The 22,897-nt window shown below is 49.0% G+C and overlaps 1 protein-coding gene across 4 annotated transcripts in view; it reads left to right on the forward strand.

Annotated features, from left to right (window-relative positions):
- Atg7 (autophagy related 7) overlaps positions 1-22,897 on the forward strand; it is a 229,946-nt gene that overhangs the window by 83,995 nt on the left and 123,054 nt on the right. For all 4 annotated transcript variants that reach the window (XM_042273856.2, XM_042273855.2, XM_076567632.1 and 1 more), the window contains 2 exons: positions 3,513-3,588; positions 15,751-15,831. In XM_042273856.2, coding sequence (XP_042129790.2) covers positions 3,513-3,588; positions 15,751-15,831 — 157 coding nt within the window. The remainder of the gene's footprint in view (positions 1-3,512; positions 3,589-15,750; positions 15,832-22,897) is intronic.

Here is a 22,897-nt window from a genome sequence, read left to right on the forward strand (position 1 = left end):
TGATCACTCTCCCTCCGAGCACCGCTGTCTTCCCTTCCACCCTATAAATATCTCTGTCATATGCACGACTCTTTGTTTGGTTTTGTGACCCACTGAGCTTGCGGTGTGACCATGGGTTTTGGGCTATGCACCGAGCCTGCTGGGCTCAGCAGTGGGCACCTCCCTCCCTCCCTCCCTCCCTCCCTCCCTCCCTCCCTCCCTCCCAGAATCCATCAGTCATGATAGCTCAGCAGTGAGTGGCAGGGCCCCTTTGTTACTCTCCTCTGGGAAACATTTTCAGATGATTACAGCTTAAAACAACACCACACCTTTTTAACTACAGAGTGGACAAAATCCATCCAAAAGGTCACAGGAACATCAGGCTGGTGTCTCTTTCACCAGCTGCCAGGGGCAAGCGTCACAAATAAGACAGTTGTCACGAGGCCAGCCTGGGTTACAGAGTGAGTTCTAGGACAGGCTCCAAAGCTACACAGAGAAACCCTGTCTCGAAAAACCAAAAAAAAAAAAAAAAAAAAAAAAAAAAAGACAGTTGTCACTACTGGAATCTGAGTTTAAACAGATTCTTGATGAGTGCTCATGTCCCTCCTCCTGTTCATCCTGAGCACCTGTCTAGTCACCAGCTGCTTCTCCAGAACTGCAGCCCTCCCCACAGAGCCCGTCCCTGGGCCCAGTTCCAGCCTGGCTGCTCCAGCACGTTCCCAGGGCTGTCTGTAGTTCATGGGGTATTGCAGGCCCAGTGCCTTCCCTGTTGATCCTGAGCGTAGATCTTACCTACTGGTTGCGGTTTTCAGTCCAGACAACCCACGGCAGGCAAAGCACGGGCCGTGGCTGTCTGGACCTCAGCATGCCCTTGCAGTTATTAGCTGGGATGTTCTAAGGGCAGCGTCCCCGCTCTGCAGACCCACGAGGCTCACATCAGCACACACCCTCAAGGCCACGAGGTGCCATTTGGGTCGCGTAGTCCCAAGACCACTGTTTCCTGGGCTTCTTTACTGCCATGGCAGCCTTGGGCAGTGGGTCAGCCACTTCCTCCTTGGGTCCTTGTCTGCCTTGGTGATGCAGACCTGTGAGCTGCCCCTGAAAGCCCTTTCCAGAAGATGCATCCTTTGACTCACCTAGCAAGGAATGCTAAGAAATCTGTCAGCTGGGCCTGTTGCCTCTCCGAATAAAGTTGTGAGAGGTGGGAGAGGAGACTAAGTGTTGGCTAGATGACCAGCAGTGTCTTCACATTCATTTTTGAAAATTCTTCACATATTTAAACCCCAGAAGACACGGTTACATGGTTAATATTCATTTAGTTTTCAATTTTAACATTTTTCAATTCTTCCTGTGTCTCCAAACTTGTGACCCAAAGGCATTTTCTTCTGCCTGTAGAATTTCCTTAAGCATTTCAGTTTTTGTCTGTCTGAACATGTCTTTGTAATTAAGGAGATTTCTCATTTTGATGGAATTTTAGACTAGTATATTCTCTCTCTCTCTCTCTCTCTCTCTCTCTCTCTCTCTCTCTCTCTCTCTCTCTCTCTCTCTCTGCCCTCTCCTCTCCTCTCCCTCCTCCTCCCCCTTCTACACCCCCCCCCCCCCCCCCCCGCTGCCCTACATCATTTCTGGATATGGAATTTAGGCCTCGCACATGCTAGGCAGGTACTCTACTGCGGGGCCCCCAGCCAGCTCTTGTCTCTCAGGCCCTGTGAGTCATCTCTCATCCCTTTTACTATCTCCCTTGAGTGGTCTCCCTCTTCTTCCTGTGGCCGTCCCCTGGTGACTTTGGGGCAGTCTGTCCGCTCTAGTTCATTTTGGCTCAGCCTTCTGCAGCCTCTGGCATCTCCTGCTCTGGCATCTCCTGCATGGTGAGTTCGTCTGTAGTATAACTTCTCTGCCCTGTCCCCTAGAACCACTCTTCCCATTCTCATCCTCCGTGCTCTCTCTAGGACTCCGAACTGTACTCTGTCTGGTCCCCCTGCATCTCTCACTCGTGTCCCCTGCATCCTTCATGATCTCTTGGTCTTCCCTCGCCTCAGCACATTCTTTTGGTTGGCTCCTCTGCCTGTGTGTTGACTCTTTCCTCTCTGTGCCTGGCGAAGGTTCAAACCATCAAGGTTTGTAGTTCCATTGTTACATTTCAGATCTAGACCTTCCATATGATCTCATTTCACACAGCTCTCACTCTCCACTGAAGCTATGATTTTGGCCTGCGGGCAAACAGGTGCCCAAGCTGGACTGCAGATGCAGTGGTTCATTTCTCAAAAGTCTGTGCAAGGCCCCGTCCCAAGAACGTTATAACTGTCCACTTCTTCAACCCCTATTGAACTTACTAGGAGAAAACTAGTAGTTGTGATTTTTGTTTTCCTTATTTTTGGTCGGAGTCTCACTGTGTATCCCAGGCTTGCCTTGAACTCATATCGCCCTCCCGGGAACTCAGGGTGGTCCTCAGTCTGCCAGCATGACAAGTTCCTGCCATCTCCCCTTGCTGTTTCTGATGCGGAGTTAGGCTTGGTGCGTAAAACTCAAGCGGCCGGTGGGTGGCAGCCAGGCTGCCAGGCTGCCAGGCTGCGGCTCCTCCAGCATCGATCGATCGATCGCCACACCCTGCTTTGGGGTGGTGCTCTAAGTGTGCCATTTGTAGTGCAGGTGGAGAGAGTCAAGTTCAGAAAATACTTAGTTTTCATCCAAATGGAATTCCAAGAAAGACAGTGCGGACAGCCACAGCAGTAGTCTGTTTGTCACATGACTCAGAGGGCCTCAGGGACTGGTGAACAAGGCGTAAACGGAGAATGAGCAGTTATGTCCTCCCTTGCCCTCGCGTTCCCTGCCATCCAGGTTCTTATTACCCCCTGGGAGGAAGTAAAGTCTTGGAGAGCTGGCTCTACACCCCCTTAGTCCCACTCCCTGGCCCCTCTCTGGGAGGAGCCCATTACTTCTGCCCAGTTCACTCCTTTTCTTTCTCCTTCCTCCGTGTTCATGGCATTTGGATCAGTGTAGCCGGTGAGAGGAGGCCGTGGGGTACACGGCCCACTCCAGCTGCTGGAAGGCTGAGCTGGAGGAGAGTCCAAGCCTAGCTGGCCTTCACAGTGTAGTGAGAGCTTGTGAAAGGAAGGAGTGGGGATAAGAGGGAGGGAGGGAGGGAGGGAGGGAGGGAGGGAGGGAGGGAGGGAGGGAGGGAGGGAGGGAGGGGGTGGTGCGGGAAAGCCTTGCAGTTGGCGGTTTGTCTCACATGCCCCTGATGTATCATGCAGTCCGTCCCCCTCCCCGCCACATACCCTGCTCCTGTTTCACAGCTAATGGCTGAGCTGCTTGGTTAGAGACAACACAAGCTGGCTCTCCTCTTCCCCACTCCATGGTGCCCGTTTTTCAGTGACTGCCTTTCCCTCGCTCCCATGGAATGAGCCTCCTGCCAGCTCATGAGGCCCAGCACAGGGCATCTGGTTCTAACTCTGTCCCGTGCCCCCAGACGTTCTCTCGTGTACTCGCCATGAGCACGCGTGAGCTGAGAGGCCTCCTGCTTCCCTCTGCAGGGGCTATGCCGTCGCCAGCAGCAGTGACGACCGCATGAACGAACCTCCCACCTCTCTGGGCCTTGTGCCTCACCAGGTGAGTGATTGGGAATGAACTGGGGGTCCTACCCCCACCCTCTGGTGGAGGGGAAGGTGGGGGCCCCTCACCCTTCCACCAACACAGCTGCTGCAGCTGAGGCTTTATGGGGGCCTTGTGACCCGGGGAATGTTGTTCTGGGGACACCTGACTTGGATGTGAAGCTACCGACCAGACTCCGCCATGCAGTAGCAAAAGAAAGGATGCAGCCAGGCGTGGTTCAGTCTCAGCCCTGCTATGTGGCTAGAGTTTTCCTGCCTGGCAAATCTCTGTCACCCGCCAGTCCCACAGCTGCTCAGACCCAACCAAGTAAACACAGAGACTTATATTGCTTACAAACTGTATGGCCGTGGCAGGCTTCTTGCTAACTGTTCTTATAGCTTAAATTAATCCATTTCCATAAATCTATACCTTGCCACGTGGCTGGTGGCTTACCAGCATCTTCACATGCTGTTTGTCATGGCAGCGGCTGGCAGTGACTCCTTCACTCAGCCTTCCACTTCCCAGAATTCTCCTCTCTTTGTCCTGCCTACTTCCTGCCTGGCCACTGGCCAATCAGTGTTTTATTTATTGACCAATCAGAGTAATTTGACATACAGACCATCCTACAGCACTGCTATGTGTGGCCTTCCCTGGCTCAGTCTCAAAACTTCTCAGGGCCTTGTTTTCCTGTCTACAAACCACACTAAGCTCCCTGGTAGTCACAGAGGCCAGGCTAATGGGTGCCAGCCCAGCGGATGTAGAGTAGCTGGCTAGTCTTCAGTGCCCAGTACCCTGCCTGGGCAGGAAGCCTTTCTGAGCAAGCATGGGCAGACTGTTAGCCATGTCACCCAGAAGCAGGGCCTTTGCAGAACACAACCTGCAGGATCCATGCCTGGGGCTGAAAAGGAAGAAGACACTGTGGGATGAGGCCCGCAGGTCCTATGTCTCATGGTCTGCATGCTGCCTTTGGGGGTATGAGGACAGTTTCAGCGTGACATTTGGGGAGATGTTCTCTACAGTCCCATGCATTCCACTTCATAACTGTGATGTGTCCCTTCAGTGCAGATTCTGCCTGACAAATTAAGTGTGTTTGTTTAGTTCTGGGGTGAAACTCTAGGGCCTCGTGCATACCAAACATGTGTCCTGAGTAGTAGCCCAGCTCCTGTGCCTGGCGCTTTCCAGTGTGAGTGAGTCAGCAGGAGGAAGAGCTGGACACCACCCTGGAGAGTTAGAGAAGCTGCGCTCCAAGTCCACCCGGACTCTGCCCGTGACTGGTGCTCTCTCAAGGCTTCTGTGGGTGGAGAGCCCAGGCCTGCATGGTGGTGCCTCAGCTTCCCGCTCTGCTCCATCTGTCTGGTCTGCACCACCTCCTGTCTCCAACCTGTTCATGTCAGGAAAGTAGGTGCCTTAGCAAGGGTCCAGGAGTACCTTTGCCTCGACTCTGGAAACCATAGAACCCCAGGAAAGGTGGCTTCCGCTCAATGCTCCCAAGCGTGGCATTTGTATGACCTGAACGTGTTCGTCTTTTGCCACAGACACATTCATAGCAGAGCCTGGTGATACAGTAGCCAGTCCTCCCCCACCACACACAGGCCTGCTGGCTTCTGGGCTGACCTGGGCTGCTCTCCTTCACATCTTCTCCGGGTCTTCCTGCCCTGGAGCCCGGGCCTCATCTCTCTTAGCAATTTCATGCTGAGGAGGGTCTTCACTTGAAGTTAAATTGCAGCCTCTGCTGCTTTCTCCGTGCTGAGGCCGGAGGGCAGAACACCCTCCCTGAAGGGATGGCTGTGTCAGATGCATGTGCCTGTGTTTCCCAAGTGCTATGGCAACTCACCGCTCCATGGGCATTCATCCCCATGAGCGGGCCTGGCAGTTGCCTGCCATTCACTAAGCCTTCCAGCTTCCCTCCTCTGCAGTTGTCTGAAGGGTTATTTTGGTTGTTGGCCATCTCTTCATCTGGCCTTTTCAAAGGCTGAAGAATAAGGCCACCGTATATGGTAAAAGCCGTGTGTGTGTGTGTGTGTGTGTGTGTGTGTGTGTGTGTGTGTGTGTGTGTGTTGGTTACTTATTTCAAGTTTTAAGCCTTTAAGCCTTTATTTTTAGCTACATTCTAAAAAGGAAAGTGGAAAAAGAACTTTAAAATTAATCAGAGTTGTTCAGTCCCCATTTAACAAACGTTTGGGGTTTTTTGTTTGCTTGTTTCTCAAGAGAAGAGGACTCTATTTGTGCAACTGTGTTGTGATTAGGGAGCATTATCTCCCCAGAGCTGGGCCTGGTGGCGGGCTCAGCATCCTTCCTTCCCTCCTCCCTCCCCTCCTCCCTCCTTCCCTTCCCTTCCTCCTCTCCTCCTCCTCCTCTCCCCCCACTTGCCCCCTCCCCTCTTTCTCCTCTTCCATACTCTAGAGACAAATGGTTTCCTGTTGGAGAGGGGCTAGTTAAGTCCCTTTGTGTATTTTGCTTGTAAAGAATGACCTGTAAGGTTCTGGCTCATTTTCTCAGTGCCCCAAGGAGAGTGCTTATTAATCTGCGCCTGTGGAGTGAGATGCCTGGAAAGCCTCACCCCACCCCCAGCATCTCCCGAACACCACTGTGTAGTGGAGAACATTCCTTGACTTCTCTGCTGTCCTCTAAGGGGGACCTGGGAGGCCATGGCTTGCTCTGCCCCACTCTGGTCCACAGGTAAACTGACCCCATTCAGATATTGTCAAGGGACTTCGAGAGACCTGATTAGTCCCCAACTGAAATCAGCTGAATGTTATAGCTGATGAAACCAAAACCATGAAAAACCACTTGATGGGAGAAAACAGGCTCTTTGGGTGGCAGATTTTGTTTGTTTGTTTTTGTTTTTGTTGTTGTTGTTTTATTTTGTTATTTTGTATTCATTTGTTTTTTTTTAGTCTCTGGCCCAACACAGAGGTTAGACATTGCAAGCAGTCAGAAAGTAAAGCTGCTTTCTCTTTAAAGAGAGTGTTAGGCCGGGCGGTGGTGGCGCACGCCTTTAATCCCAGCACTCAGGAGGCAGAGGCAGGCGGATATCTGTGAGTTCAAGGCCAGGCTGGGCTACCAAGTGAGCTCCAGGAAAGGCGCAAAACTACGCAGAGAAACCCTGTCTCGAAAAACCAAAAAAAAAAAAAAAAAAAAAAAGAGAGTGTTTTTTCTTCAAAAAATGTATTAATGCATAAACCACATACAGATAATGACCCAAATCATTAAATGTATGATCCAAGCACTCACAAAGTGAACACACAGGGGTTGAGGATTTAGCTCAGTGGTGGAGCACTTGCCTAGCAAGTGCAAGGCCCTGGGTTCGGTCCTCAGCTCTGAAGGAAAAAGGAAAAAAGAAAAAAGAAAAGAAAATCTCAAAGTGAACACACACACACACACACACACACACACACACACACACACACACACGTGAACTCTCAGCTCTCAGGAGGCTTTTTGTCATACTCTGAACTTTCTGAAAGCGGATTCCTACAGTATGTACCCCTTGGTCAGGCGTCTTCAGCAGACAACTTTAAGATTGTAGTTCTCAGCGAAGAATCACTATCCCATCCACTCCCACCGTCCTGGATCTTTTATTAAGAGAATGATATCCAGGCATGGTGACACAGCTTGTAGTTAAGAGTTCAAAGCTCTCTAGGGCACATAGTGAGGCCCTGACTCAAAAGTGGGAGTGGGGGAGGGGCTCCGTGGATAAAGCACGCGCTGCACAGGCGCAAGGATGAGATCTCAGATTCCTAGCATCCACAGACGTGCAGGCCGAGCATGGCTGCCCACCTGTAACCCCAGCCTGCACTTGGGAGGAAGACAGGAGACTTTTGGAGCATTTGGCTAGCTAGACCAGCCTCACCATCGAGCCTTGAGTTCACGTGAGAAACTGCCTCCATATATGAGGAGGACAGTGATCAAGGAAGATACCAGATCAACCTCTCTTCTGGTCCCCACTCACTTGCACATACGTGCGTGCGTGTGTGTGTGTGTGTGTGTGTGTGTGTGTGTGTGTGTGTGTGTGTGTGTGTGTGCATCCTACACATCGAAAAGAAGAGACGGGAAGCTTGTTGCATTATTTACTTTCTCTTCTTGGTGACAAATATCTGCCCAGGGCAAGTTAAGGCTATGTTTAAGATCACAGTCCAGTGCAGTGAAGAGGGTGTGGCAACAGGGTTGTGAGGCCACATGTCACCTTGTACCCTCAGTCAGGACGCAGAGAGAGATTGTTGTCCCTGCAGGCCTCACGGCTGGCGAGGAAATGATCCACATGAGGTGAAGAATGAAACTCAGGTCATCACCACTTGGGCAGGTGCTGAGTCTGACCAAAGGGTTTATTCTTCTTACTCATTTAAGCAGAGTGAAACTTTGGGAGGAAATCTCCATGTGACAGTTACCATAGCAGAGCTTCAGGGATGGCTCCATAGAAACTCTCTTGCAAAGTACATCTTTATAGCAAAGCACCTGTGACCTTACAATAAGACAGAGTTCTATTGGCTGATGAACAGTGCTCAGGGTAAGGGTCTAGGGAAGAAGGATTTGTAATTTGCGTAAGGATAGATTCTACTGATGGAGGATGCAAAGTACATAGGACCTCCTTCATAAGGATGGGGTCTGTTCACTGGGAGACAAAGCTCAGGATTTGGGGGGGGGGCGGATTCAGGTGAAGGCTGCCTCTACAGAATAGCAGAAGATCACCAGACTGACAGAACTTAGTGGCCTGTGTCTAATGACCTTTGCCTGAATGCCTCAAAAGGACCCTGCAGCAGATGTCCCTGTTCTGTCTTGCAGACTGAGCAGTTAGCATTTTGTCTTTGGGGAATGAACTCCTAACTCTGAGGTAGATGTGAGGAGAAGCCTCTGAGTGCATGTGTCCTGTGCCTGGGTGTGTGTGCCCTTCCCTTAGGTCTGCACTTGGAAACCCATGGTTCTCTGGGGCTCTTGAGTTCTTTATTTCTGTTCTTTGCAGAAAAGCAGAACTAGGGCAGGGCACCAGCAAAGGCTGGCCTGAGAGGCCTCTAAGTGAGGTAAGGTGGAGAGGGAGCCGGAGGCTCTAGCCACTGTTCATTGCCTGTCTGCTCAGGCTCTGGTGCCCCTCTCCCCGGGCCCCAGTCTTGTATTTTTTTTTATTAAGATCTAATTGTATTGTTTTAATTATGGGGGCCCGGATGTATGCACATGAATGCAAGTGCCCACAGAGGTCAGGTGTCAGATGCCCCTGGAGCTGGGGTTACAGGCAGTTGTAAGGTGCTTGATGTGTGTGTGTGTGTGTTTTGGAAATCAAACTCAGGTCCCCAGGAAGAGCGGTGTGTGCTCTTAACCACTGAGCCATTTCTCTACCTCTAGGCCTTCTATTTTTAATAAGGCCTCTTTATTTTGGGGTTCAAGGATGCTCAACTCTTGTGCCCTGGGAGATGAACAGGAGGTCCAGCCAAGAGGACGTTGCTTCCTTCCCTTGGGTTCTGTGGCCCTCAGCTAGACAGTGACAGGAAAAGTGATGGTCTGTAGTTGTACTGTGTTGGCTGCTGTGGTTTCTGACCGGTCATGCTGTCCACCTTCTCCTCCCAACTAACCAAGCAGCTGCTTCCCAGGCACAGACTATGCAGGGCACAATGGGATCAGAGAAAGCAACGAAGTGCTTGCTTTTGGTACAGTCCAAGGTCGTAGACACAAATAGACCATCAGAATGATAGGATCTCCATCCAATGGGAAATACCTGAAAGCTGGGAGGGTCCTGGGTGTATGATCTGACCACACTCTCATCCTGCCTACCTTCTCCTTGGGCAAGTGTCTCGTCTCCTCTGAACCTCATGTTTTCCGTCTGTAAATAAGGACAACCTAATAACGAGCCCTTGAGAGTCACATATAGATTGTATTTATTAGGCACTAGCAGAGTTCAGGGCACATGAGACACTTGCCTGTGTTGGCTTTCTTTCTCTTTCCACTTTTTATTAAAGTGGAAGTTTATCTCTAAACAGGAAATTAGGAAGAATCCTAGAACTCGAGAAACACTGCTCACTAGGTCTCGAGAGTTAGCTGTATCCTGCAGTATTTTCTGAAGATGATACTGGCTGGCTTCCAGCTTAGCTCTTTGGTCCCTCTGTGGCTCCAGTTCAATAATGAGAGGCAGCCAGGGATGGGAACGGAAGCTGTTATCTGAAGCAAAGACCTCTGCAGTGTACCTGGGGCTCACTGTTGCTAAACTCCATCTTGGCACGGAATGTGATTAAGACTCCTTTTCAACATCCAGGATCAATCTGGAGTTTGGAGCACGTTTTTTATGCATGCAGACTCCAAACTCTAGCAACCTTGCCAAGCCTGAAGGGAGCTGCTGCAACACCCGAGCAGTGGGACTCTGAGGGGGCTTCGGAGCACCTTTGGGGTGCCTGTTTGTTCCCGGGCAGTTGGTCTTGGCTTCCCACGGAGGCAAAGTGGGCTTGGCACCAAAGTTAGTTTTGCTGAGCGCTGGTGGAAACATGGCCAGGACAGTGGGTCAGAGAGAAAGGCCCCTCCTTTCCTGAGAGATTTATTTTGTATCTAATTGGGCAAAAGCCACTGAAGACAATTGAACTCATCTGAGAGGTGTTCGGGCCGGCCATCTGTGATTTTGTTTTACAATGTGTTTGAGTTCCTCCTTCCCTCCCTCCTTCCCTCTCTTCTCCCCTCCCTCCTTTCCTCCTTCCTTCCCTCCCTCCCTCCCGCCTTCCCTCCTCTGTGCATTTTAGCTTTTCCACCAGGTTTTTAGAGTCCAAATAAACCAGAAATGAGATTCCTGGCTTTTCTCCTTGACGCTTGTAAGGCTGTGCTGTATCTCTGAGTCCTGGTTATCTTATCTGGGAAGTGGTGGAAGGTCACAGGATGACAGTCACACCCAAATGAGCTGCCATAGGACAGGTGAGAACACTCAACATGTAGACCTGGCGTGGTGCCTGTGTGTGGGAATGCCCTATATCCTCACCTGGCATGGAGAGCAGACTAGAGGTATGAGGGCCCTGGTATAAAACTGGAGTCACTTTAGCTAAAATTACAACAACCCAATCCAGGGCTTCCCCTCCCTGCTCTGCCATCAGTTACCCTGAGCCCCTCCAGAATAAGCCTTCACAGCACAGCCCAGAGCCACCACTGGAAACTTGCAGGAATGTGGTCACTGGAGATGCACCACCCTGAGCCAGGAAGAAAGACTTTGTGGTGGCCAGGCCCACTCCTTGAACTAAGCTCTGACATTTGTCATTGCTTGGTGTATTTCCAAAAGGGCCTTGTATGCCTGCTGAAGTCTGGCCACACTGCACAGCAGAGTCCCGAGACCACTGGCCCCCCTTGAACAGCCTTGCACCCATGGATTGTGCTTTCCGCCACCACCTCTCATCCCACACCCAGGGCAGTGTCTCTTGTCTTCGAAGCCCTGATAGCGAAGCTGGGGACAACCCAGAGCTGCTTGACAGCAGAGATTTCCCTTCACCTGCTCTCCTGTGTGGGGTCTCACAGTGAACAGCAGGGCAGGAGCCAAGAAAGCATAGGCAGCTTTCTTTCAGGGTCCTGCAGCATTGCAGGTAGCAGCAAAGAAACACTTATTTTGGGTTAGCTTAGACATATCTTTCCTTCTGGGCAGGAGGACACATAGCTCCGTGGTAGAATTAGCAATCATAAGGCTCCAGGATTAGCATCAAGAACCAGAAATAAATAAATAAGTGAAAACCATTTCCCTCTAGAAAGATACACTGGACACTAAAACTGGTGATTATTTGGGGGGTGGGGGCTTCAGGGACTTTTCATTATGCACTTGTTGAAAATACCAAATTTATAAACTGTTTTTAAATCAACCTTTCCAAGGTGTAAGTTATAGTCACCAACTGTACCCTTTAATAAGTGTTGACAAGCACCTACATTTCCATCTCACCACCACAGAGGAGGCTCAGTGCATTTGTCACCCCACAGTTCCTTTGGACTGGTGTCCTTTCCAGTCCCCCCGCAGCCCCTGGCAGCTACTCATCTGACTTCTGTATTTCTGATTTCTGCCTTTATGTCTCCTCTGCGTTTTCATCCGTGAAAAGGGGAGAGTGGTCACTGGAAAGATGGCTCCGTGGTAGAAGCGCATGCTACTGTTGCAGAGGACCCAAGTTTAGTTCCCAGATTCCACGTCTGAAATTTCACAACTGCCAGCTCCAGGGGATCCTAATACTTCTCTCCATGGGTACTGCGCTCACGCATGCTCGCGTGCGTGCAACACACACACACACACACACACACACACACACACACACACAAATGAAATAAGTCCTAAAAACAGAAAAGGGCAGAGGACAGAATCTTTGACACCACTTTACAGACTCTTAATCTAAATATTAATTTGGCTCATAAGGTGGAATGATGGTGCTCTTTCTAAAAATGTAGAAAGAATTCCAATACTTTCTTAGACTATGAGTTGGAGCCTGGCCTCTCTGAAAGGATCTGGATATATCCTTTAGGACTTCTGCGTAATCTGGATTATGGGTCACTCTGGGAGTTTATGCATGTCTAAGTATGATGCTGAACTGCTGACAGCAGCCTCTCTGTAAGTTTTATGTATCTCCTGTCAGGCTGAGGGAATATAGTTGGCCATACACCTAAGATCTGATTTCTGGGCTCTCAATTCTTCACGGTCTATAGTCTTGCTGTACGCAAATGCTGCAGCATTTGTTCAGGGCCTTGGACTCCTACCCACATGGCCAATGGGTCACACATGGGGACAGTGTTCTCCAGCAAGTAGCTCTGCAGCTAGGTGTGGGGGCTCACCCCTGTCATCCCAGCACTGACAGAAGGATTGCCTCAGTATAAAGCCAGCCTGGGCTACAGAGTCAATCCCTGGCTCAAAATAAACAGAAACATCTGTGGCAAGACAGAATTTGTCCATGCAAAAGAAGGATTTCAGATGCTTACTTCATGCCATGAATAAAGATTAACTCACGATTAGGTTGGTGAGACGGCTTGAGTCCTGGTGAGACACCTGTGACCTGCTAGGCTGGCTGATCTTATGTCAGCTCGATACACAAACTAGAGTTATCTGGAAGGAGGGGATTGTAATTGAGAAAATGCCTCCATGAGCTCTGGCTGTAAAGCATTTTCTTAATTAGTTACTGATAGGGGAGGGCCCAGCTCACTGTGGGTTGATGGTCCTGGGTTCTGTAAGAAAGCAGGCTGAGCAAACCATGGGGAGCAAGCCAGTAAGCAGCACCCCTCCATGGCCCCTGCTTCAGCTCCTGCCTCCAGGATCCTGCCCTGTTTGAGTTCCTGTCTTGACTTCCTTTGGTGATGAACAGATATGGAAGGGTAAGCCAAATAAACCCTTTCCTCCCCACCTTGCTCTTTGGTCATGGTGTTTCATCACAGCAACCTAACGAAGACACCCATGTTGCTGCTGGCCTTCTCTCCCCCCGCCCCCTCCTATCTGTCTCTCCCCTTCCTCCTTTCCTGCTCTTCGTTTCAGCCTTATAACTAGGTCAGCTCACTCCCTTCCAGCTCTGCTCCCCCATAAGTTTAGCAGAAAACATCACACCACAGAATGCAAACACGGATGTGTAGACCACTTTCCACAGTGTTTTTATGGAAAATGTGTTAAATCGGATTGCTTTAAAAGAACTCAATATGAAAGCAACTTACATGTCTGTTTGAGGCACACTGTGAGCATACATTCACATTATCTTTTTATTATATTTATTTGTGTAGGTGTACATGGGTGTGAGTGTGTGAGCCGTGGCGCACACATGGTGGTCAGAGGCAAGTTTGTAGGAATCGGTCTGTCCGTCTAGCGTGTGATCCCAGGAATCTCATTCAGGTCATCAGGCTTGGCACCTGCTGAGCATCTCACTGGCCTCAGAGCGTGCATTTAAACCTGGAGCATTGGGGCTCATAAGGATCTCAACATTGTCCTTTGTGACTTACCGTTAAGGTCCTTTCAGTTGGTGGCTTCTCCTGGTTTCTGGTTAGTTGACTTTCCACCCTGGACTTGCCTCTTGTTCTGGTTTATAAAATGGCCACCACATCCCTCAGAGATAAGAAACTAAATGTCACATTTTCAAAAGTTCCCAAGGAGTCAACTCTGACTTAACCCTGGTGCTGGATAGTGTGTGTCAACTTGACACAACCTAGAGTCATCAGAGAAGAGGGAGCCTTACTTTTGAAAGATGCCTCCATGAGATCAGGCAAGTCTATAGGGCATTTTCTCTGCTTTTCTTTTTTTGCTTTTTATTTTATTTTTTGAGACAGTTTCTCTGTGTAATAGCCCTAGCTGTCCTGGAATTCACTCTGCTGACCAGGGCCTCAAACTCACAGAAATCTGCCTGCCTCTGCCCCCGTGAGTGCTGGAATTAAAGGTGTGCATCACCACTGCCCAGCTGGGCATTTTCTTAAGTGCTTTATGTGGGAGAGTCCAGTCCATTGTGTGTGGTGCCATCCCTGGGCTGGTGGTCCTGGGTTCTATAAGAAAACAGACTGAACAAGCCATTGGAGAACAAGCCAGTAAGCAGCACTCCTCCATGGCCTCTGCATCAGCTCCTGCCTCCAGGTTCTTGCTTAGTCATGGTGTTTTTCACAACAATAGAAAATGATGGGGTCCAGCCCCAACCTATCAAAGGGTCCCTTGAAGAGGGGAGTGAGGAATTGAGAAATGCTAGTTAAGAAATACAGAAGTAGATGATGAAAAACAAAAAACAGATGCAGGATAGCTTTGGGAGAGTCCTGGGTCAATAACCGGCAGCCTCAAGTTTATTTCTAATGGCCTTTTATACACTAGCAAGGGGAGAGGTAAAAGACCTCTCCCTCCCAAGATCAAAGCACAATGTACAACCAAGTGGAGACCCTTCAAAACACCTGGTAACCACGCCCCACGGCAAAGCATCTTGTGGTTAGGCCTTGAAGTATAAGACACCTGGTAACCAGGCCTTTGCACCTATGCAGACTTGGAGAGCAACATAAACTCTGACTCTGGCCTTGAGTCAAACCACAAGTTGAAATCTTTGTCGGCTCCCACAAGAAAACTGAGATGCCCACCTTTAGTCATGGTGTCCATGACAGCAATAGGAATGTAGCTTTATTGCCTCCTGCTTACCTTGCCAGGCTGCTTCATCTTCTAAGCCTGCTTTCATCAACTTAAAACAGGAAGTTCTGGCATCAAGCAAACTTTCAAGCAGATTTGTGTTGTGTTGCTTACTGCAGATGCTGGCTTCTGTGGGAATGCTCAAGGTTTTACCATCATGAGTTTTATTGTGTCTCCCTGATACATACAACGGGCTGCAGCTCCCCATCAGCACTCAATTTTGGAGGCTTTATTGCTTGCAATGAGATGTTTCTGCTCAAGATGGCGCTGTTTCCCCAGCAATGGTGTAATTGCGCATTTTTATTTCTGTGGGGTCTGCATTCAGCACCTAGTCACTAGGCCTAATTTAGAACAACAGTCTCTGCCTTCTGTTATCCCCAAGCTGTCTGCTCTTGAGAAGTCAGTGTAGCGCTGTGGAAATGCACGCTTACCCCCAAGCCTCTATTTCCGTGGGAGAAGCAAGTCAGAGCAACCTAGATTACCCAGCTTTGTTCTGTTCTGTGAGGCTGGGATGGAACCGTGGCCCCTGCACGCCAGGCAAATGACCTGCCACTCGGCTGCACCCTAGCTCTCAGGCACTTCTTTGAACAGTATTTTTATGTTCATTTTGTTTTTGAGATAGTGTCTCATGTGTTCTAGGCTAGCCTTAGACTTATTATGTATGTAGCCAAGGATGACTTTGGACTCCTGATCCTCCTGCGTCCACCTCCTCTATGCTAGGTTCTTAGGTGTGCACCACCAAGCCTGGTTTATACCATGCCAGAAATGGAACTCAAGGCCTTGTGCATGCTGGCCAAGGATTCTACCAACTGAGATACACCACAGCCCTGAGACATGCTTTAGATCTCCCACCTTGCTTTTTTATATTTTTAAGTAAATTTGATTTTAGGCCTCACATATTTAAAGATCATGTATATCTTGGGAATAAAGAACCTAATATATTTCCCCCTCAAACTTATTACAGTAGGGTGGGTGGGGGTTGCTTACAGTCAAGAATTGCCAGTGTCAGGACCCCTAATAACCATTCCCTCCTCCTTGTCACCCACCAGACATGCATCTTTATAAATGTGTTCATCTCTTGCCTAATGAGTAATTGTTCTGTTCTGTTTGTTTTTTAGATCCGGGGATTTCTGTCACGGTTCGATAATGTCCTTCCTGTCAGCCTGGCATTTGACAAATGTACAGCCTGTTCACCCAAAGTAAGTCATTTTGCCTCTGAGCAATTAACCTCAACCTAACCCACCAGGGCCAGTGGGGTGTTTTGTTTTTTTTTTGTATTTTGTTTGTTTGTTTGTTTGGTGTGTGTGTGTGTGTGTGTGTGTGTGTGTGTGTAGAAGAAGGGGAGCCTGGAAGGCTTGATCCTGCTGTTGTTGATCTGCATTCATCTTCTGAGACTCCAACCTTGGAATCCTCAGGTTCTAGAAGGCAGAAAGAGCCTGAACTGGATGCTGGGTTTGTGTCTGCATTGAAGTGCTTTCAACATTAACAGAACCTCTCCTGAAGTTCTGTTTCTCTCCTGAGGATTTCCTTCCTGGAGCCTACTGAGCAGAGCACTTTTTAAGCTTTCCCCAGAAGGTGGGGGGTTTCGGGCAGTCCCGGTTGTGAGTGTTTTGGAGATGTTCCTAATGACAAAGGAAAAGCAAGCAGAGATGAGGGGCCTGGATCGGGAGGCTGGAACAGGCCCCTGCCTCTTTGATCTTTGCAGCAGCTCTAAAAATAGAGCAGGGCTGTTGTCCATCGTAATGGGAACCGGCTGATGCGTCTCAGAGCTCCATGGTATCTCAGTTTCTAATAGGCTCTGAGTTATTCTCGCATGGGTACTGTACGTGACAGCTGATTCCTTTTTGGATGTCCCTCTAAGTCCATGCATTCCTAATGCCGTCAATACAGTTCCTCATGTTGTGGTGACCCCCAACCATAAGATTATTTTTGTTGCTACTTCATAACTATAATTTTGCTACTGTTATGAATATCTGATATGTAGGGTATCTGATCTGCAACCTCTGTGAAAGGTCATTTCGTTCCAGGGGTTGCGACCCACAGGTTGAGAACCACTGTTTTAAGCCTTCAATCTGGCCCTTTTGACTCCTACTTGGGGTGTTAGGCAGAGCAGCTTATGGGGGTCACTCATCCCAGGCTGACATTTCTCAGTTAAAGATCTGGGATTTCCCAGTTGTGCCTCAGTTGGCAGTGCTGAGGAAATTGAATTCTAGGAAAAGTCTACTTAGAGTTGAAAAACTTCACTTGAAAACTGCACACAGCTGAGTCTTCTGAGAAGCCAAGCCCTGACCTGTTTGTCTAACAGGAATTTGGGATCGATAAGCCACAGTGATGAATTTGGTAAAATCGAAGCACTCCCAAGTGGAGAGTGGTTTGTTTTCCTGTCTGCTCTGAGAGTCAACTAAGCCTGCTTTATTGTTGGGCATCTCAAGTGCCCGGTTGAGATTGAAAGCTTATAATTTGTGGGTAAATGACCTCTAAGCTCATTCCTCTTGTTGTGCCTCAAAGTATCCTGTGTCCTCTTTGGCGGGACCCCGAGTGTGGCGATGTGCACATCTATCTGCAGAGACATGGATTTCGGGATGGTGTGCTCCTTAGTAGAAATGACTTTCTGTCTGTCAGTCCATCCATCTTTGCTTTGTACAACTGAACTAATCGGTCTCCAAATAACTTGGCAGTATTATTTTCAAACTGAAACCTTTTGGTGTCAGAAGCTTCCTGCAGCTTTCTGCAGGTCTCGCTCATCGATGAAATGGAGATAATTGGGTTCTAGGGAGAAATGTGAGCCCTCCCTCTCTCGTTCTGTTTCTAATTAAACTGGCCCGTAAGACACTGCCTGTAAAGAACCCCAAACATACCTCAGACTGCCTGCCCCTCCTCATTCTTTAAGAGAGAATGGCCTTTTTGTTTTCTGTCCTCGCTCCTTGTAAGCATCAGATTAAACACAGGTATGGTGTCTTTGTTACCAGCGTTGTTTCCTGTCGGTGGCCGTTCAGAGAGTCCTGCATTACACAAACTTGCCAGGCGAGTTAATACAAACTGACGTGGATTTTCACAGCTGCGCCGTTCCCATAGCGATCACTTTTCATGTGGTCTGGATATTGGGTTTCCTTTGTGCCGAGAAGGCTGCACCTCCTTCCAGGAGAAGCCCCTCGTTTACTTTCTTGGCTCCCTTCCCTGTCATTCACCATCATCTGCAGACCAAGCGTTGATACTTGGAAATGACAATTCCAATTATGCCTTGTTGCTATATGAGAATGTTTTCTTAACGCTTACTCAGCACGATGTTTTTATCCTGAGTCATGTCTGAATTGCTGCTGTTTGGATCGAAATTCTTTGGAGCTAAAAATGAGTTCTAGAAAATTCTCCTTTGATATTTGTGAAGTCATTTTTTTCTTCATTCTCAAGAATTTCATACATGTATGCAATGACACATGATCATATCTTCCTCTATTTCCCCTCTTTAACTCCCCTCAAATAGTCCCCCAATACAGCCCCCTCCCAACTTCATGCCCTCCCTTTACTAACCTCAATCCCATTAGCACTTTCCATGTGTGCGTGGGTGTGGAGGCCTCCATCCTCTGGATTCTAGGAAACTATCAGTGGCCACACATTCAAAAAAGAATGACTCTTCCTCTCCAGCTGCTGTCAACCCACTGTAGCCCCCCAGTAAGGAATTGGGGCCTGGAGCCAGCTCGCCCATCTGTGCTGGAATTTTGGTTAGATTTGTGCCCCTCAGGACTCTTGCGTGGCTTCTCTGGGTTCATGAGGGTGATCACCGTGCCAAGTCCAGAACTTCAAATTCCATGGCTCTCCTCATGCTTCAGCTCTTACATCCTTTCTGCGCCCTCTCCCGTGGTCTTCCCAGACATGGTGGTGATATTTAGAAGGGTGTCCCACTGAGCACTGAACCTCTGGCTCTTGGTCCCTTGAGGTGATGTTTTCCTTCAGTGGTTTCCCCAAGAAGAAAGGCTTAACCCTGCTCTTGTCTGGACTTAGCTTCATACAGCCGCGGGGTAGGTGGAGCAGGCTGCTGTCTGTGGGTAGCAAACCTCCTGTTTATTAACGTGATAGTGACACTGTCGCTGTCATCGTGTGGCCAGAGTTGAAGAAAGACATGGGCCTCTGCTCCTGTGTCTAGGAAGGTGGCATCCTTGTCCCTTTCAGCACGGCCACACCTGTTTGCTCTCAGCTTGGGACGGAGCTGGGTGAATTGTTCCACTCACATGTTTGCAGGGAGGTGTGGGTGCTGAGGGGTTGTTTTCTTGTTTTCATTTTAATTTCTGTCTCATTGTCTCACGGAACTTCCTTAAATGGTGGCATCTACCGCCAGAACTTAGAGGCCTTTTGGACACGTGTACAAATTGCTTTTCAGTTCTAGAGTGTGAACGACTGACAGGCCAACAAGTATGATTGTGAACCAGGAATCCTGAAGAGCTGTCCCAGAATGCATTCAGGCAATTTATTAGCAGCAGTGTGTCTCTTAATTTCTTTCTCTCCTTCATTTCCAATTAGAATTTTTTTTCAGTAACTTTGAATGTTGGTACAGTTTTTAAAAGATGTATTATTTTATATGTGTGGGGTGGCAGAGCGGAGAGCCTGCGGAGGCCGGAAGTATCAGATCCCCTAGAACTGCAGCTACAGGCAGTTGTGAGCAGCCTGGTGGGTGCTGGGAACTGAACTCCGCTCCACTGAAAAAGCAGTCCGTGTTCTTAACCACTGAGCATCCCTGGTCCTTCTGAAACACTTTCACACTCACAGAAAGTGGGGCAGGAGATGGCTCAGCCGTTAAGAATGTTGGCTGCTCTTACAGAGGACCTGGGTTCAATTCCCAGCACCCACATGGTGACTCCCAACAATCCATAAGTCCAATTCTAGAGAATCCGACTCCCTCTTCTGGCTTCTCTGGCACCAGACATGGTGCACATACATTCAAGAAAAATACTCGTATACATAAAGTAAAGTAAATGCATCTTTTAAAAGGAAAGGACAAACAAACTTACAGAAAAACTGCAGAGTCAGCGCCTGCGTGGCCTTCACCAGAGCCTCCAGATTCCACCATCGTCCTCTCTGCTGCCCCCCTCCTCAGCTCTGCCCCTTCTCGTTTCTTTCTCAAATTTTCCAGAGTCAACAGGGAATTGTTCCTTCCCAAGCAAACATCTCCCTGTGAATTTCCTAAGAACAAAGAGCCTCCCTCACCAACACAGCACACAGGAAGCGGAGACTGCTGAGGGTTAGCAGTCGCTGCACCCGAGCCACGGGCTGTATTTCAGACAGTGTCGTCTATCCCGCCTGTTCTTAATGGGGTTCCCACCTTCCTCCTCCTCCTCCCGGATGAGGACCCACTTCAGGGTCAGACCCGACCTTTATAGAGCTGTGACGTTTCTTTTGACCTCCCTCAGCCTGGGAGAGGTCTGTTTACTCTCCTTTTCCTCGGCTCTGCCCTCATTGCCATTGTCCATGATGTTTGTAGACTCTCCCTTGGTTTCCATCTGTCTAAGGCTTGTCTCTGAGGAGATTCAGGTTATGAATTTGACAGGAAGACCAAAGAAATGATGTGCCCTATGTCTGGAGGCATGTGACATGTTTTGTTGCCACTGGTGGTGTTAACTTCTTTCTGTGAGGAGTAGTTCCCTTTTCCAACAGGGAGGAACCTATGGTTCTGGAACCTGGGTCCCCTCATCCTGAATAGATGGACTTACCTGCTCTCATCTAGAATACACAGAAACTACAAAACAGCGAGTCCCTGCTACTTCAGAAAATGGTGCTAGGGAGATGACTCAGTCTGTCAGTATAGTGCTTGCCATGTGAGCATAGTGGCCTGAGGTGGGATCCCCAGCATCCACACAGAGCCCAGGTGCAGTGGCATGCACCTGCGACCACAGTGCTGAGGGAGAGCAGGGCAGGGACAGCTTCAGACGCAATGGAAGACCCCCTCACAAAAGGTGGAGTGTGAGAGAGAGAGACAACCCAGTGTTGACCTAGCCACCACATGCATAAACACACTTACGTACAGGTACCCATGGGCCCATATGTACACACACACACACACACACACACACACACACACACACACACACACACAAATTCCAAAAGAAAAGGAGCATAGTATGTAGAGTTCCATCTTTATCATGGTTCTTTTTTTCTTGTCTGCTTCCTAGAATGGAATGCTCTCATCCTAAAGCAATTCTGTGACATTGACTAGACAGGATGTAAAATACCTCCATCACTCTAGAACTTTCTTAGCCTCTTCCACAAGAAAGTGGAAGATGTCTCATACTGGGAATGTTTTTTTTTTCCCCTTAAGGAGTCCAGACATCTTCCAGTGTTTCCATAACAGTATCTTTGTTTCTAAAACCCAGAAGTCGGCCAACAGCTTCTGAGAAACTGCAGGATGAGGTGCAGGGCTGTTCCTGGGGGGCGGGGCAGGGGGAGCAGAATTCTTGAGCTTGCTCACCTGAGGTGTAGTGGGCAGGAATAAGCTTGTTATTGCTGCATGGTTCTGTCACCCACAGCATCTGTGACGTGACAGAAACACCTCTTGGGAAGAAGCAGGCCTCAAGCTTGTCTTGCATATCATCTGAGGCCTCGTCCTGCACAAATGTAGCAGGATGTGCCCAGAACCCTGCTGCTCGAGGTTTTACTTAGTGATGAGCAAGGCTCATAACATCCTCAGTCTGCTGATGAGCCTGTGGAGGGGCTTCTGCTGATGACTTGGAAGGCAACGTCTGAGGTGTTGGGATGAGTGTCCTGGGTGAGGGAAAGGCAGCATTGGTGACAGCCACCAGCTGGTGTCATCAGATGGCAAACAGTTTCCTTCCTGCCGTTTTCACAGCGGCCTGCTCATTCATCCTATGATGTAATGCACCACCACCTTTCTTCTGTTGTACGGTTCCCTGTGATGGAAGAAGCGTTTGGGCCTGGGGGTAGCTCAGCTAGAAAATCGATTGCTGTGCAAGAGTTCAAATCCCCAGAAGCCACATAGAGCTGCATGGTTAGTGCGCATCTGTAATCTTGTCACCTCCAGACAGGGAAAGGCAGAACAAGAAAATCTCAGCAAGCTCACAGGCTGCCAGGTAACCTGTGTCAAGCAAGGTAGAAGGTGAAGTTGACACCCACAGTGTCATGGCATGTATGGGCCTGCACTCACATGGTCCTGTACACACACACACACACACACACACACACACACACACACACACACACACACACAAATTAAAGAAGCATGAAATACCAGAACAAAACCACTCTATTGTCTCAGCGCCCATCAGTAGGCATTCAGTACTCAGTTGGTTTGAGTTCCTACTGTGTGCCAGAGACACACACCATTGCTATCATTTACCTCTGAGAGGTTCTCAGATGCCTGTGCATAAAAGGCTTGATGCTATCGGGAGCCTTTGAGAGGAAGTGAGGTCACTGGGGGTGTCCCTTCAAGGGGATATTGACCCTTCCTCTTTTCTTTCCTTTTTTCGTTTGGCAGTGAGGGAAGGGTCTTTCTACCATGGTGTATCCACCTGGCCTCACCCCCAGAAACAATGGGTCAACACCATGAATTGAATCTTCTAAGACCATGAACCACAGCAAACAGTATCTTTTTTAAATTGTCTCAAGTATTTTGTTACAGTAACTGGAAGGTGACTCTCACAATGATCAAAAGAAACATTGTGCCACCTTTAGTCCTAATACCCTGGAGGCAGAGACAGGAAGCTCTCTGTGAGGTCAAGGACAACCTGGTCTGCATAGTGAGTTCTAGGACAGCCAGGGCTACATAGAGAGAGACGCTGTCTCAAAAAAAAGGAGGTGGGGCATATCCTCAAGAAATGTGACATGCTGGGACTGGAGAGATGCCCGGCAGGTAAAAGCACTTGCTGCTCTTCCAAAGGACCTGAGTTTGGTTCCCAGCACTCAGTAATCTGTAACTGCAGCTCCAGGGAATCAAGCACCCACTGTCTTCTGGCCTCTGTGGGCACCTGGACTCATGTGCACACACCCACCCACACATACATGGTTAAAAAATAAAATAAATAAAAGAGAAAGAAATGAGATATGCAGAGTGACACAGACCTGTCAGGCCAAGCCGCCGCCACCCTGTGTCCTGCTCTGCATTCTGGCACACCCCCCCCCCCCACTCCCCCAACCTTCCCCCCTCACCCCCCCATCTTTACAACCCGTTGCTTATATAATTGAGGCTACCCAGAGGAGGCACTGTTGAGAGCCACTTCTGAGTTGAGAAGACAAACTTAAAGACAATCTGTCATTCTAAAA

Source organism: Peromyscus maniculatus, chromosome 3 (genome assembly GCF_049852395.1).
Source record: "Peromyscus maniculatus bairdii isolate BWxNUB_F1_BW_parent chromosome 3, HU_Pman_BW_mat_3.1, whole genome shotgun sequence".
NCBI lineage: Eukaryota > Metazoa > Chordata > Mammalia > Rodentia > Cricetidae > Peromyscus > Peromyscus maniculatus.